This window comes from Cetorhinus maximus, chromosome 5 (assembly GCF_964194155.1).
Source record: "Cetorhinus maximus chromosome 5, sCetMax3.hap1.1, whole genome shotgun sequence".
Classification (NCBI taxonomy): Eukaryota; Metazoa; Chordata; class Chondrichthyes; order Lamniformes; family Cetorhinidae; genus Cetorhinus; species Cetorhinus maximus.
In genome coordinates, this window is record NC_135883.1 from 116,492,323 (window position 1) to 116,509,885 (window position 17,563).

The following is a 17,563-nucleotide window of genomic DNA, read 5'->3' on the forward strand; positions in this document are numbered from 1 at the left end:
AGGCGTCGCTGCAAAAGCTCACCATGGTCACCCCAGAAATTTTATATTGTGGGCACTACAGGTCCAGTGATCAATCGCAGGCCTACCAGTGTGCAAGCACCTGTCCTTGGTCAGCATTCATAGCATTGTCAAGACAATGACAAACACCAGAAACTACAGGGAGCACCATCAGAAATCCTGTGCTTATACTAGGAGAAGATCGCCTAATCCTGCAATGCAAATAATCAGCCCAGAGGCGGAGAGGCACAATTCGAACCAAATAGGCTTATCCATTCTGAATGTACACTCTTCATTGCCCTGTGGAACCAAAGAGGAATTGCTATCCGGCAGTTGAGTGCAGTGCGGAAAACCCTCCCCAGTCATAATGCGTCAGTACTCCCAGAAGTACATGATGCCTTGATTGAAAAACAGGGAAAGATGAAAGAGTCCCATGACTGGCAAGCGGGGAATGAATTACCCAACCTGAACATCAGACAGAAAGTTCGGGTACAATACCCAACTGAAGGCACATGGAGTCCAGCAGAAATCATCAGCATGTGCCCAGAACCAAGATCTTTTCAAGTACGACCACCTAAACGACATGGCAGTGCAACAAAACTAATGCCAAATCAGAAACACCGAGTAATTCTATTGCAACTAGAACACGGTCCTAGACACAACACAAACAAAGCTCCCCTGGCCAGCATTCTGAAAATGTACAACAACCTCCAGCAAAGATCAACATAACTAAAGCTGGACAGATGAGCAAACTTCCGATATGTTGCAGAGACTTGTAAACTTAGTTCTCTGTGTTTAAAGTACAGTCAGACACAATGGGTGAAATTTTACGGCAGCAGTATTTTGGGACCCTTGTTCTTCCTAATATATATTAATGACCTAGACTGTGGTGTACAGAGCACGATTTCAAAATTTACAGATGATGCCAAGATTGGAAATGTTGTCAACTGTGATGGGGATAGTCTTGAACTTCAAAAGGATGTAGACTGGTTGGTGAATTGGGCAGACAAATAGCAGATGAAGTTCAGTGCAGAGAAGTATGAGGTGATTTGTTTTGGCAGGAAAGATATGGTGAGATAGTATAAAATAAAGGGAGAAACTCTAAAGGTGGTGCAAGGACAGAGGGACCACGATGTATATGTGCATAGGTCATTGAAGGTGGCAAAGCATGTTGAGAGAGCAGTTAATAAAGCATATAGTATCTTAAGCTTTATTAATAGGGGCATAGAGTACAAGAGTAAGGAGGTCATGTTGAACTTGTATAAAACACTAGTTAGACCTTATCTGGACCAGTTCTGGTCGCCATACTTGAGGTGGTCGCCATACTTGAGGAAGGATGTGAAGTCATTGGAGAGAGTACAGAGGAGATTCCCAAGAATGATTCCAGGGATAGAGAACTGTAACTATGAGGGTAGATTGGAGAGGTTGGGACGGTTTTCCATGGAGAAAAGAAGACGGAGAGGAGACTTAATAGAGGTATTAAGATCCTGAGGGATATGGACAGGGTAAATAGTGCGAAATGGTTCCCACTCGAGAGAACGTTAAGAACTAGAGGGCATAGATTCAAAATAATTGGCAAAAAGAGTAAATGTGATGTGAGGAAAAGATTTTTCACCCGAGGGTGGTTGGAGTCTGGAGCAAACTTCCTGAAAGGGTGCAGGAGTTAAGTTCGATCAAGGTATTCAGAAGGGAATTGGATTGCTCCCTGAAAAGAGAGAATGTACAGGGTTACGGGAATAAGGCAGAGGAGTGGGACTAGGTGGAGTGCTCTTTCATAGAGCCAGTGCAGACTCGATGGGCCGAATGGCCGCCTCCTGCACTGTAAAGATACTGTGATGCTGTAAAAGTAATGTGGTGCTGTCTGTGAAACCTGGCACAGATGACTGCGAGTGCTGTCTGAAGCAAAGTAGGCGAACAAACCTCGCAGTCCTAAGCGAAGTGCAGCTCACCAGGTGCATGTCACTTATGTGCCGTTGTGAAACACGTCGGCGTGCTATAAGGCCGATCAGGCTGACGTGGGCGGATGATCTAGCCTGGGTGAATGATTCAAGCTGAAATGCAGGTGTATTACAATGAGTTTCCTGACATCCGATGACGGGAGATGTGACTCGCCAACAACGGGCTGAGCGGACAATCAAAACTGGTTTCACAACGTCATGAAACCGATTTTTGGCCTTCTCACCATATTGTCCGCTCACACCACCAAAAAGTAATGCATACAATAATCAAGAAAACAGTCATATGCTTTCAACGTAATATTTTATCAATAAACATACAAAAATGTCAAAGTACACATGACTACACTGCCAATATGAGTATTGAAATCACACCCCCCATTACTTTCTTCTTCTCTAATCAAATACTCAATTTTAGTCATATCTGGATTCTCAATTAATCTCATGTAACTTTTGATTAATGTATTGGATAACACTGATTAATAGTGAGCCCCTTTAGTTCATCTGTTAAACTGTTTTAATATGAATGTTAACTCCCATTAACTACCACATCAGGACTTCCAAAATGTATTTTACTAAAAGCTCATGAATCAATGAGTAAGATATATCTGAAACGCATTTTAACTTCACTATCATTACACGAACTTCCCATCCTGTGCTAAGAGACAAATACTTCTACTTCTTTGATGCGCTTGTGTGCTGTGTTTTTCTAACTCATTTTGCCACCTTTGCAGGTTGGAATGTTTAAAATTCATCCAGATATTCCAGATTCAATGTCGCCAGAGGCCAAGGACTTCATACTTCGTTGCTTTGAACCAGAACCTGACAAGCGCGCCACTGCTCCCGAATTGTTGTCAGACGAGTTTCTGAAGGTTACCAGCAGAAAGAAAAGGTCACAGCTAAAACAGCAAGGTAACCAAATCAGAAACACTAGGGTCAGAATATTGAGCTGGGCGGGCAAGTGCGTGCCCAACCTGGCCGAACGTACAATGATGCACGATGGCGACGAGTGAGCGCCCCAACGTCATCGCGTAGTCCCGCAACATTCCGTTCGTCGGACGTGCACTGGAGTCGGCAGTGTGCCCGCTGACAATTGAAAGGCATATTAACGCCATTAAAAAGGTGATTAAATTCGAAAACACCAAGCAGCCTTTGCACTTTTTAGGAAACCTCATCCACGGGCGGGATGAGGTTTCCTAAAGCAAATAAAAATAAACTAAAAAGATTAATCATTAGTGCCTCGGGGAGATTGAAGCGCTCTTTTTTTTTGTGCGCATGCACAAAGTTCACGCTAGGCCTACTTGCCCACCGCCGGCGCAGGCAGTGCTGAGCGCTGCCACTCGCGTATCACGCTGGGCGAGCCTTAATTGGCGAGCCTGCGTAAAACCATGGTGCGGTGCCGATTGCGGGTGGTGGTCAACTTCCCGAGCACCCCTGCCAAGGGCAAAATTCTGCCCTGGGTTCTCATTGTTGTGACATTCTAGAGATTCAAACTGTGAAGTCGGTGTTCCTTCTGCACCTTGATAGTGAGATACAACAGGTACTACTTTGTACCATGATAAGAAATGATTGCAATACAACTCACCTGAAAGATTAAAAATTATTTTGTATGTACCAGACGTTTCAACCAAATTAGTAAATTAGCACTTTAATATTTACATGAGTTTGCTTTTGCTTGAGTAATATTTTAGTGATAATTGTTATTCTGTAATCATTTTCTAAAATGGAACAGGGAGGATAAATTAACATACTTATACAGCTAACCTATATGCCCACGGTTTTTAAAAAAAACTTTGAAACTGAAACTTAATTGCAGTTTTGAGGGAGTGCTGCACTGTTGAAAATGACGACTTTCAGCTACAATCAATGCCCTGTCTGTCTCTAAAAGATCCCATTGTATTATCCGATGAAGAACAGAATGATTTCATCTGTAATCTAGCCAATATTTACCTTTCAATGAGCTATACCAACAAAAAAAACTAGATTAACTAGTCATTTATCTCCTTGCTGTTGGCTGTGTGACTACATTTCAGAACTAATTAATTGGTTGTAAGTAGCTTTTGGATGCTCTGAGGATGTGAAAAGCTCTATATAAAAACAAGTGTATTACTTTTTTCTATAATGAAGCAACTATTCCAGCTACCTTTTCATCCATTATGCATTCAAAAACATGTTTAACTTGTCAGGCTTCAAGTTGACTTGTTTTTAGTATTCTAGTGTTCTCACATTCTAAGTGAAATGGATTTGGAAGGAGTCCTTGTTGATTTGGTCATGACCAGAGCACAAACTGTTCTTGAGGTCCATGATTTTTGAATGCTGTTACTCGGTGCAAAGTGTGAAAAAAATGTTCTGTTCTCCAGCAGGATCTTCTTGTACAACATAATACTGCTGTTAGTGATTTTTTTGCGTGTCCTGTTTTTAAAAGGACACCATCCTATAAAGTGGCAAATAAGCCCAGTTTGTCAGGTTGGTAAAAGTAAGCAGTGATGTTTTACTGATAAAAGCAAAATACTGCGGATGCTGAAAATCCGAAACAAAAACAAAAACGAGGACTGCTGGAAAATCTCAGCAGGCCTGACAGCACCCGTGGAGAGAAAGAGAAAGTCAATGCCTCAAGTCCACGTGACTCTTCTTTAGAACAAGTTTTACTGGTTGCTCGCTGGTGAAAAATGTTACCACTTGTTAAAACATCCAGCTTTTAATGTATTGGAATCATTTGGTATTGCGCAATTGTCCCTAATGGGCGACCTAATTGTGCTGATGCGATTTTTTTCTGGAAGTGTTTTCACAGTGTCCTAGAAAGTCGGTCAAAAATGTAGCGCAATTTTAGAACAGGAAAATGCATTTGAAGCAGCAAGCCCAGTTCTGGATGGATGATTCAACCTCATCATGTCACTCCTTCATATCTCTTATCCCTCCTTTCACCAGAAACTTACCTTATTGTCGCTTGAATGCATTGTTTTGATATCTATAGGTTTATTACCCTTCACGTAAAATAGTTCTGCATGAATATCATGCTTACCTCGGCTTTCCATATTTTAAAATCCTTTTTAGATGTGTTTGGATCAACTTGGTCAAATCTTTTATAATTTTGAGAACGTCAATTCTTCCACACTGATACAGTCACACTGAAGATTCCAGTCAGGACAAATCCAGCCTATTCTCAAAAGTTAGTCAAACAGCTTCATAAAATCTCTAATGTTATAACAGCAGCTGCATTTCAGTTGTCTATGGTTCTCTGAACTCATGTGAGTTGTGACTTGTAGCACCACTGAGTGAGGAACGGAGCTAAAGGGCAAATTGTGATGAAGCTGCTCTTACCACTGCAGGATGTTTGGAGGCAGCTGCATGGCCTGGAGGCAGTTCCATTTTGGGAAAAGCATGATGTCAAATTTACAGGAAAAGAAGTGTATATACTTGTACTTTTCCTCTATGAGAAAAGTTGAATAATTAGCCTCCACCAAGATTCTATTTTCTTAATATTCCATTTATTCCCCATACAGATTATCTTCGCAGCATATCCCTTCCAGTTCCAGTTGTTGTGGAGGAATTGAGTAGTGGCAGTGAATTTGGCTCAGTTTCACCAGACTCTGACTTGAAGCAGGACCTATTCTTTTTCAAAACAAGGGCGAAATCCTGCATTGAGAAAGAGAACAAAGGAGCTCGACCTTTGCTTCTCAGGTAAATAGCATTGTGTACTTTCAAGGCTTTATAGATTCTCTTCAGTATTGTTTTTTTCAGGGATGAGGGGCGAAATTATTTTTTTCTCCAGACCATTTGCCCTTTCTCTCCCTATCTTCTGTTGGTTTCACTACACTGTGCATTTTCATCCGCTAAATACAAAGATGACCCCCCCCACCTCCCAGATGTTTACCAGCGTTTGTCTATAATTGTCATCTAAAATACCACCAGCTTCTGCGCCCTACATCCCTGGGGAAGAAAAGATCACGGGACGCTGTGGATGACTTAAATTTTCCATCCTGTCCCATTGATTTTGCAGTTGAATGGGGCTGGAAAGTTGCTCAGCGATGCAATCTGCTGCATTGCCCTACCACCTTCATTCTTGCATTTGCCCATCAGCCCTATGCTTCTTGACCACGTTCGCCCACATCTGGAGTACTGTGCATTGTTTTGGTCTCCTTACTTAAAGGATATCATTGCATGAGAAATAGTTCAGGGAACGTTCACTCACCAGATTGCTGGGATGAAGGGGTTATCTTATGCGGAAAAATTGGACAGCTTGGGCCTACGTCCATTGGAGTTTAGATGAATGAGAGGCGATCTTCCTGAAACATATAAGATGCTGAGGGGACTTGACAGGGTGGATGCTCAGAGGATGTTTCCCCTTGTGAGAGAGACGAGACCTAGGGGATACAGTTTAAAGATAAGGCACATTTAACACTGAGGTTGAGATGAGAATTTTTTTCTCAGAGGGTTGTTAGTCGGTGGAATTTTCTTTCCCAAGGAGCAATGGAGGCAGGGTCATTAAATGTTTTTAAGGTTGAATTAGGTAGATCCTTGATTAAGGGAATTAGAGGGAGTAGAGAGGAAAGTGGAGTTTAGGCCACAGTTAGATCAGCCATGATCTTACTAAATTGTGGAGCAAACTTGAGAGGTCAATTAGCCAACTCCTGCTCCTAATTGTATCAGCTCCTTGCTCGCTGGTCTCGCTCTCCCATTGCCCCCCCTCCCCCCGCGCTCACTCTCCCATCGCACCCCCACCCTGCGCTCGCTCTCCCATTGCCCCCCCTGTGCTCACTCGCCCATTGCCCCCTCTTTCTAGGTCCAAAACTTTGCAGTTTCCTTTTTAAACCACTCCATCTCTCAACCCCTCCCTATCTTCCTTTAAGATACTTCTTAAAACCTACCTCTTTGACTAAACCTTTGGTCACCTCTCCTAATGTCATTGTCTTTGGCTTAGTGTCAATTTTTTGTCAAATTATGCCCCTGTGAAGCACCTTGGGATCTTGTACAAGTCAAGGACGATATAAAATTGTGAGTTATTTGTTCTTTCTACCACACCCATATTTCTTCTTCCCCAGGCGTGCACATTGAAATTAGATGCAAATCGGGGAACCATGTCCACTGATACATTTCCAGTAAGTTGTGGCTTTTGAACCTTGTCCAGACCCAGTCATTCCCATGATAATGGTGGGATTGCCAGAATTGAAACTTTTTGCACAAGAGTTTACAGAGCTTGGCCTTTGCTCAGACTGAAGAGAACCAAAAGTGTTATTCCGTTTCTGCAGGCAGATAGGTGGCTGCCTGTTCTGCCTATCCTCCCCCCGCCAGCTCCCAAAAACTGTGCACACAAGGCTCGACCCCCAATCTGCCATGACAGCCTGATGGAATCCAGGGAGCCTGCCTTCGAAATGTTAATCATCCTGAAGCTGGAAAGTTGGCAGGGGTTTGGAGCACATGTATGTGGCAGAAGGAGGTCCCTACCTTTCACCCTACTAAAGATGTACCCCACGCAAAGGAGGGCAGAAGATCACCACAATTAATATCCCCATTATCCTCAATCCCCCTTTTCAAATGAAATTGTCCAGTTCCTTTCTGAAGGTGGCAGATATCTTCAAATCAACTGTCTTTCCTGGGTTAAAAGCAAAATACTGTGGATGCTGGAAATCGGAAACAAAAACAGGAAATGCTGGAAAAACTCAGCAGGTCTGGCAACGTCTGTGGAGAGAGAAACAGAGTTAACGTTTCGAGTCTGTATGACCCATCTTCAGAGCTAGGCTCATAGGGACTCGAAACATTAACCCTGTTTCTCTCTCCACAAATGCTGCTAGACCTGCCGAGTTTTTCCAGCGTTTTCTGTTCTTGTTTGTCTTTCCTGGGTGTTTACTTCACACATCAGGCATTTTTTTTCACATCACTTTAAAGAGCATTGATTTGTATTTCCTTTTCACAAGCTCACTGTTTAATTTTTTTTAAGAAGTAACATTAAAGTATATACATGCCCACGGGAAGTGTTAAATGACTAAGTGTAGATCTTAGTAGCGGATTAATTTCTATCCTTCATAAGATGTCATTGCTTCAGGATCTCAACATCAGAATCAAATTCATTTGCAGGTGGTTGCAGCACGAACCAAATACAGAGTGAAGCTCCACCTATTTTGCCCAGGCAATGTGGATCCAACCACAGAGGAGTATCTCCAAATGATCTACAAATGAGCTAGCACTCCTACACATAATTTCCGATGCAACTTTGTACTGTTGCTAATCTTCACATACTAAAGATGCATTCTAGATATTAAGAAGTAGCATCGTGCATCATAATTTGATTCTCCGTATAGAAGAATGAAATTATGTGGGAGAGAAATTCAACTTGTCCCGAAGCTGGCACTGCATCAGGGGAGTGACTGCTATTCATGCTGGTCCATACTGGCCTGAGGACCGAGCTAAATTTGGCTTTGGGCCTCATTTAAATGTCACCAGTAATCTGCAGCCCACTGGTGCTCACCAGTCAGGGAGGGTGAGCAGTCTTGTACAGAGCTGGCAGTGGGCTGGTGCTTCTTTTTTTGTGAGCCCAGGGATGATCACTAAAAATTGATTGGACATTTTATTTGACTGGGCTCCAGCTGGCCCTTTATATTTGTGTTCTTATTCCAAATGTTAAAGAGACAAGAATTATTTTCTGGGCTAAATGTCTGGACACTAAAACTGCTCCCAGTTGTACCTTATAGTGTTGGTACTTTTCAAATCTATATAAAGTCTGTTCTATGAGTGAATTGGCCCTTGTTCTTATTTCTGGACCATTGAGAGATTATAGTGTAACATTCAGATTGAATTCTATCAAAATTATGTGGAAATTTTCTTGCATAAAAAGACTGCTATGTTGTGAAGTAGTTTAATTTCTAGGCGTGGGTTCCCACTATAAATTAGCACTTGGCATAAAGTCAAATGGTGTCAATAATTGATGTCTTGTGTAAATGTAACCTAATATCCTTTTCAGTAAATTCGACTGAAAAACTTACTTTCTAACATTTTAGACTTTTGCTGTGAAGTACAAATAGAATTGAAAAGAACCTGTAGCACTCTTAAAAGCTATTTTCATTGGTTAGCTAAAGTTGGTTCAGAATGATCCCTCTATCTCTGTGAGGTGGAGAGCAAGAGTTATGTGATAAAAACAAAAAGCTAAAAGCTACTGCGGATGCTGGAAATCCAAAACAAAACAAAAACAGAATTACCTGGAAAAACTCAGCAAGTCTGGCAGCATCGGCGGAGAAGAAATCAGTCAACGTTTCGAGCCTCCATGGCCCTTCGGCAGAAAGAGTTATGTGCCCATGACAAGTGATAGAGCTGTATTGTAATCTGATAAAGGAACGCACCTATTCCTGATTACCCACTGTGAGCAAAGTTCTGTCAAAGTGGTACTCCAATGAGATTACTGAGTTGTGCAAAATCTTGATTATAACCTGCCATATTCAATGGCAAAATTCCAAGTGTTAAATAACGCAGGCTGAACTCCAATCGGATTTTTTTTTACCTCAATATTATGGAATTTAGGTAATCTGATAGAACCAGCTGTGTACATTGAGGTAAAAGACGGAAATTGCTTAAACATTCATTGCATATAATAGGTATATCATTAACTTTATCGCCCAGAAATTTTCTGCAAACCAAAATCCATTTCCACTGGACATTTAGGGGCTAATATTCTTCTTCCAGGCCCCATCAGATTCCACACAAATGCAGTGTACTGAAGGAGCATAGAGTCCATGAGAGAACAAGGCTATTCAAGTTTCCTCACCAGGGCCATCCAGATGCAGTATCACCTTCTGGTGGGACCTTGTACTAGGCTTGGGTGGTCAAAACATGGTGTCAAAGCCATTGGTCACTGTAGCCCCTGGCTGCTGATTTCCAACTATAAATATTATAGTGGGGCGGGGAAGAATATTTATCCTGTATTAGGCTGGAAAAAGTTAGAGATGTAATAGATTTTGAACAAGCATAGAGGCAGGGAAAAGGGAGGGGAGGAAAGAACAGAAGGTGTGCCACGGTTTGAGTAGGATAGATTAAATAACAAAAGGGGTGAAGGTGCAAGGCACATGGTAATGGGGCAAGTAAAGAAATAAAAGATGGGTCTGGAGGAGTTGTAAATTGCAACAGCGGAATCATTACTGACATCTACAGTCCAAAAAGATGGAAGCAGTAGTTGTGATAAAGTAACTTTGCAGTGACATTTACAGATACACTGATGATACACAGCTCCACCTGAAATGCTATCAGACTGTTTGTCTAACATCAAGTCCTGGTTGAGGTACAAAATCCTACAGCTCAAACGTCAGGAAGGCCAAAGGCACCGTTGTCAATTTGGCCACAATGTTTGTACCCTTGTCACTGGCTCCATTGTGACAACTAATGCAGACCAATCCAGAAGGTGTGCTACTGAAGGGAACTGAGAGGGAAGACTCGTGCCAGGAAGCGGGCTGAGGTCAAAGATGGAGACAAATAAAGCAGTGGATGACTGGAAGAAGCTCCAGCTCGCTGCATTTCCACTGGCCAAGCAGGACCAAGAGAAAAATTGTGTTGTTCCCATTTTGACTCACTGCTACACTGGCATTTATATAACTAGGCAAACAGCATACATGGTTAGCATTCTATAATGTGAGCTCTGTTGGAAGGTATTTCTTGGAGACAACATTGTAACCTTCATGACTTTGTCTTTCTATGCCTGGAACAGCAGCCTGCCAGCATTGGCAGTGGCCTGGACAAGACAATGCCTCATGACTCACTGTATTCCTCTTGCCAGCAAGCATCAGCAAAGCTAGTAAGCTTAAGGAAGCAGCAAGTCCACAATTGAAGAGTGGCAACTGGTAGTAGCAGAGGAGGAGTAAGAACTTGTTGATGCCCATCAAGCACCCCTATTGTACTTTGAAAAATTGTTGCTATCCGGAAGGAGATTAAGTTGACCTCTTCTGATCGGTGTGTCACTTGATTGTTTCATATGTCTCAAAAAAGTAGCTTGGCAGCTGGTAATGCAGCCCTTATAGTATAGACTGATTCCAGGGCCTGAATTCTTCCTTTGGCGGGCGCGCGCGATCAGTGGGCCCAAGAGTGGTTAGGAAACGAGCCCCGACGACAATTTCACGCTGGCTGGCCAATTAACTGCCAGCCAGTGTGAAAGGCACCCCACTGCCAGGGTGGGGGCGGGAGCGGGAGGAGGGCCGGCGATCACATTTCTGCGGGCATGGGCGAGCACTACGAGAAAGCCCCTTGAAGGCAGACAGCTGCCTCAGGGAGCTACAGACCTGAAAATGATCAAATAAAGGTTTAAAAAGCTGCTACAAAATGTCCATGCATCACAATCAAGCACCTAAAAATATAGCTGACAAAAATGCACGGATTTTTTTTTTATTTCATAAGAGATTTCATCGCGCCCTTGGATGAGGTTTGATGAAAAATGAAAAGGACTCCTGGCCGATTCACCCTTCTGCCAATTGTAGGTTGGATGGGCCACGAAAAATTGGAGACAATTGCACCATCAATGGGCATAATTGCCCTCAATTGTCAGTGGGCGCACTTCCGACGTTTGCACACGCCCGCCAAGCGAAATATCGCGCGATGACATCGGGATGCTCGCCTGATGTCATCTTGCGCGATTTTATACCCGATCAGGTCAGGGCCGCCCACCCACGGGTTGAAAAATTCTGCCCCATGTGTCCTTGTAGAAAATGAGAAACTTATAAGCCAGGATCTTTAGGTCGGCGAGTGGGGGTCAGGGCCCGCTTGCCGACACGTAAAATGACGCGGGATGATGTCGGACGTCATTCCGCGTCATTTCAATTTTCAGGTCAGCAGGGGTGCAGCCGAATCAGCTGCGCACCTGTCGACCTGTCAATGGCCAATTGAGGCCATTGAAAAAGTAATTGAGATATTTAATGGACCTGCCCGTCCAACCTTAAGGTTGGTAGGCAGGCCGGGAGCCCTGGCGGGCTTCGGAAAAAGCATGAAACCTTATCCACGGTCGGGATGAGGTTTCATGAGGATTTTAAAATTTTAATAAATGAATGCTTTAAAGTGATGGACATGTGACACTGTCACATGAGTTGGGACATGTCAGGGAATTTTTATTTTTTGCCCCTTCACCTTTTTTAAATTTGGCGCCGATCTCCCTGAGGCAGCACTTAGCCTCGGGGAGATGGGTGCGCTCTTTCCTGTGCAATGGGGGGAAAATTCTTCTCATAATCTTTTACCACTGAAAGCATAAAATACTGTGATTGGGCTGCTTTCGAAGCACCTTCCAGCAGTAAGGTAACAATGACTGGCCATAGGGAACTGCACTTGGTGTAGCCTCCAGTTCAATGCAGCAGAGTACCATCAGGTTGTATGAATGTTAATATTGTGGGTGTCAGAATGAATTTCCCTCCAGCCAGATTGGCAACAATGAATTAATTGCCCTCAATGCATTTCCATTTCCTACAAAGACACAGGAAAATGCATTGGACATTTGCTGAAAATAAAAGGAATATTGATTCACACTGGAAACACTACCTGAAAAATAAAAATAAACCTTTTCAATGGGTGGAATTTTACGCCGGCGGGATCTTACAGTTCTGCAGAAGTCAATGGATTTTTAAATGGCTTGCTGCATTTGACAGCCCCGGCCCCGCTGCTATGGGGACCATAAAATTCCGCCCAATATGTTTCCCTCCTGTCACTTTTAATTTGAATTTCAAACAACTTGCATTTAACACATTAGAATGGTCAAAGATGATGCCCAGATATCAAAGTAGAATGGGTTTTCTGATGGCTTTCATTAATGCCACATATATGTTTAATGAACAAACAGGAGTGATTGGCATCAAATATATATCCTGAACTGGCTTATACAAGGATCACCTTTTCAGTAGGGACTGAGTGTGGGGAGGGGGTGAGGAGGTGGGGCGGGGGTGGATGATGGGACAAGTTTCCTGGTCTGCATTCACCAGAATTCTGCTACTGGCACTAAATGACCAGGCAAAAAATTCACCTTAGAACCGCTACCATAAGCTTTCAAAGATTGGTGATTCCACTTTAACCTCGGGTGCCCTTCTCTTTTCTCCATATTGCTCATGTTTCTTTTGCTTTGACCTGTAGTATTCCTGATGATCACTTTGAAGATCATAGTGCACCACCATCACCTGAGGAGAAGGATGCAGGGTTCTTCATGCTAAAGAAAGACAGTGAGCGAAGGGCGACTCTACATCGAATACTATCTGAGGACCAGGACAAGGTTGTGAGAAACTTACTTGAATCTCTGATGCAGGTGAACATTCGTTTCCTACCTTTATGTAAAATAATTAAGTTTTAAATCATTAAAACTTATTTTATCCAGTTTTTAGATACTCCCAGTCACAGATCAAATAGATAGGCAGATAGCCTATCGCACTTCTAGCCCCAACCATTCTCTCCCTACGGACCTGTTAGTCTTACATCAGTAGTAGGGAAAATGCTAGAATCTATCATAAAAGATGTGATAAATGGATACTTGGATAATCATGATCTGATTGGGCATGGTCAGCATGGATTTGTGAATGGGAAATCATGTTTGATGAACTTGTTGGAGCTTTTTGAGGATGTTATTTACAAAATTGATAAAGGAGAGTCGATGGACGTAGGATTTTCAGAAGGCTTTTGATAAAGTCCCCCGCAGGAGGTTGATTAGCGAAATAAAAGCACATGGGATAGGAGGCAATATACTGCCATGGATTAAGGATTGGCTAACAGTCAGAAAACAGAGTAGGAATAAATGGATCATTCTCGTGTTGGCAGGCTGTGACTAATGGGGTACAGCAAGGATCAGTACTTGGGCCCCAGCTGTTCACAATGTTTATCAATGATTTGGATGTGGAGACCAAATGTAATATTTCCAAGTTTGCGAATGATACAAAGCTAGGCGGGAATGTGTTTTGTGAGGAAGATGTAAAGCTGCTAAAGGAGGATTTGGACAGATTTAGTGAGTGGGCAAGAACATGGCAGATGGAATATAATGTGGAAAATTATGAGGTTATCCACTTTGGTAGAAGGAACAGATGTGCAGAGTATTTCCTAAATGGTAAGAGGTTAGAACGTGCAGATGCATAAAGGGACCTGGATGCCCTTGTCCATAAGACACTGAAAGCTAACATGCAGGTGCAGCAGGCAATTAGGAAGGCTAAGGGAATGTTAGCCTTTGTTGCAAGAGGATTTGATTACAGGAGTAGTAAAGTCTTGCTTCAATTGTATAGAAGCTTGGTTAGACTGCACTGGAGTACCATGTGCAGTTTTGGTCCCCTTCCTCAGAAAGGATATTATTGCCATAGAGGGAGTGCAATGAAGGTTCACCAGACTTGTTCCGGGGATGGCGGGACTGTCTTATGAAGAGAGGTTGGGGAAACTGGGCCTGTATTTCTCCAGAGTTTCGAAGAATGAGAGGTGATCTCATTGAAACCTACAAAATACTTAAAGGAATAGACAGGGTAGATACAGGTAAGATGTTTCCCCTGGTTGGGAAGTCTAAAACCAGAGGACACAATTTCAAAATAAAGGGGAAGCCACTTAGGACCGAGGTGAGGAGAAATTTCTTTACTCAGAGCGTTGCCAATCTATGGAATTTTCTACCCCAGAGGGTCATGGAAGCTCAGTCATTGAGTGTGTTTAAGGTAGAGATTGATAGATTTCTGATAAACAATAGCATAAAGGTTTATGGGGATAATGTAGTTAAGAGGCATTGAAGTGTTCAATCAGCCATGATCTGAATGAATGGTAGAGCGGGCTCGATGGGCTGAAAGGTCTTCTCCTGTTTTTCCTCTCAGAAACCCACAACCCCACCTCTTGCCAGTTCAGTCAACCAGAATGACTCACCTTGTTATTTTTCCCCTCTTTAAACTCAGCCAGGGCTGTTAGAAAATGCATAGCAAATTGCAACAAAAATGATTGGAATTATCCCTAATTTCTTCTGGAGACATTGCAGCTAATATGGATTTGTATTGCTATTCTCTGATGTTAAATCTGATTGGTCATTTGTTTTATTGTTTTGAAATTGCTTATCCCTTTGCCCCCAACACCTCCCCCCATCCCCAGTTTACTCAGCCGCTCTTCTTTCCACCTCTACCTTCTCACAATTTTCTTTCTGCCTCTAATTGGTGTGCTATCCTCCAAAAGAATCATTTCCCATCTCTATCAAAAAATTATCTTGCTCCATTCCTGAATTCCTGTTTTCCCCAAGATAGGTCAATCTAATCCAAGATAAAAACAAAAAACTACTGCGGATGCTGGAAATCCAAAACAAAAACAGAATTACCTGGAAAAACTCAGCAGGTCTGGCAGCATCGGCAGAGAAGAAAAGAGTTGACGTTTCGAGTCCTCATGACCCAACAGTTCTGCTGAAGGGTCATGAGGACTCGAAACGTCAACTCTTTTTTCTTCTCCGCCGATGCTGCCAGACCTGCTGAGTTTTTTCAATCTAATCCAAGTATCTGTGGCCCAGTACCAGCAATATCAGTAAGGACCTGGAAAGAGACCAACTGAAGGAGCAGTGTTTGAGGAGCTAAGGAAATATGTAATGCCAAAAAGTGAAAATATTTAAAATAATTCCAGTAAATGCACTGGGTAAATTTAATTGCTGTGAGACATGATTTGCCTCAAAGACACAAAAGACAGTTAGCTGTTTTAAGAACTGACATTCCTAATGACCTGTTCCAAAGTAACATAGCTGAGAGCTGAATCTTCGACATGAGCTGGGAAACTTGCCAGATTATCACATGCGGGACATAAATACATCTGCAATTCCACATGCTTGTCATGTGCATATAATTCAAACACAGCACATAAATGTTAACAGAGTGCTTACAAAGAGAGGCATTAGGAAGGGCTATGCAGTCGACCTCATTTACTACGTGTTCCCATGCTTCAATTTTTCAATTCTCCATTGATATGGAATGCCCCGAACTGAATCTAATAAACCTCAGCTCTCATATAACAAATTATTGATTAGTCATTTTACATCATTTGTGAGCATTATCACCATGAATCTAGGACCAATAAACCTGGAATTGAGTTTCTTTTTTCCCTGAGACCATTTGTTTTTAAGTACCGCTACTTCCCCTCATTGAATAGTTCCTCAAATATTGTCACCACTGTCAGCTGTGAGATATTTATTTTAAGTTAGACAGTGTGAAGCCATGCTTGAGATCCCATCTAAGCATGAAGGAGAAGCCTAAGGATATACCAGAACCAGAAGTGACTTAAATTGGACATGTAGGATTGAGAATTAAACTCAACCTGGAGCCTAAAGTCAAGAAGTTCTTTATCAGGAAAGACTAGGTAGTCTATCTGGCCAGTCACAAGAAGTAATGGCCAGATTTTGGTGGTCAGCAGTGAAGCACCAATGCTCACAGTATCACAGTACCTTTACAGTGCAGAAGGAGGCCATTTGACCCATCGAGTCTGCACTGGCTCTCTGAAAGAGCAGTCCATCTAGTTCCACTCCCTTGCCTTATCCTTGTAACCTCGCACATTCTCTCTTTTCAGGGAGCAATCCAATTCCCTTTCAAATACCTTGATCGAACTTACCTCCTGCACCCTTTCAGGAAGTTTGTTCCAGACTCCAACCACCCTCTGGGTGAAAAGATTTTTCCTCACATCACATTTACTCCTTTTGCCAATTATTTTGAATCGGTGCCCTCTAGTTCTTGATGTTCTCTTGAGTGGGAACAGTCTTTCACTATTTACTCTGTCCATGCCCCTCAGGATCTTAATACCTGAATCAAATTTCCTCTCGGCCTTCTTTTCTCCAAAGAAAATAGTCCCAACCTCTCCAATTGACCCTCATAGCTGCAGTTCTTCATCCCGGGAATCATTCTTATGAATCGCCTTTGTACTCTCTCCAATGCTGTCACATCATTCCTCAAGTATGGCAACCAGAACTGGACGCAGCACTCCAGATGAGGCCTAACTAGTGTCTTATACAAGTTCAACATGACCTACTTACTCTTGTACTCTATGCCCCTATTAATAAAGCTTAAGATACTATATGCTTTATTAACTGCTCTCTCAACATGCTTTGCCACCTTCAATGACCTATGCACATATACATCGAGGTCCCTCTGTCCTTGCACCACCTTTAGAGTTTCTCCCTTTATTTTATACTATCTCACCATATCTTTCCTGCCAAAACAAATCACCTCATACTTCTCTGCACTGAACTTCATCTGCTGCTTGTCTGCCCAATTTACCAACATGTCTACGTCCTTTTGAAGTTCAAGACTATCCCCATCACAGTTGACAACATTTCCAATCTTGGTATCATCTGCAAATATTGAAATTGTGCCCTGCACACCACAGTCTAGGTCATTAATATATATCAGGAAGAACAAGGGTCCCAAAATACTGCTGCCGTAAAATTTCACCCATTGTGTCTGAATGTACTTTAAACACAAAGAACTAAGTTTACAAGTCTCTGCAACATATCGGAAATTTGCTCATCTGTCCAGCTTTAGTTATGTTGATCTTTGCTGGAGGTTGTTGTACATTTTCAGAATGCTGGCCAGGGGAGCTTTGTTTGTGTTGTGTCTAGGACCATGTTCTAGTTGCAATAGAATTACTCGGTGTTTCTGATTTGGCATTAGTTTTGTTGCACTGCC

The 17,563-nt window shown here is 42.5% G+C and overlaps 1 protein-coding gene across 3 annotated transcripts in view; it reads left to right on the plus strand.

The window, feature by feature from the left end:
- map3k5 (mitogen-activated protein kinase kinase kinase 5) overlaps positions 1 to 17,563 on the plus strand; it is a 189,076-nt gene that overhangs the window by 139,518 nt on the left and 31,995 nt on the right. For all 3 annotated transcript variants that reach the window (XM_078542337.1, XM_078542338.1, XM_078542339.1), the window contains 3 exons: positions 2,687 to 2,864; positions 5,456 to 5,633; positions 13,038 to 13,206. In XM_078542337.1, coding sequence (XP_078398463.1) covers positions 2,687 to 2,864; positions 5,456 to 5,633; positions 13,038 to 13,206 — 525 coding nt within the window. The remainder of the gene's footprint in view (positions 1 to 2,686; positions 2,865 to 5,455; positions 5,634 to 13,037; positions 13,207 to 17,563) is intronic.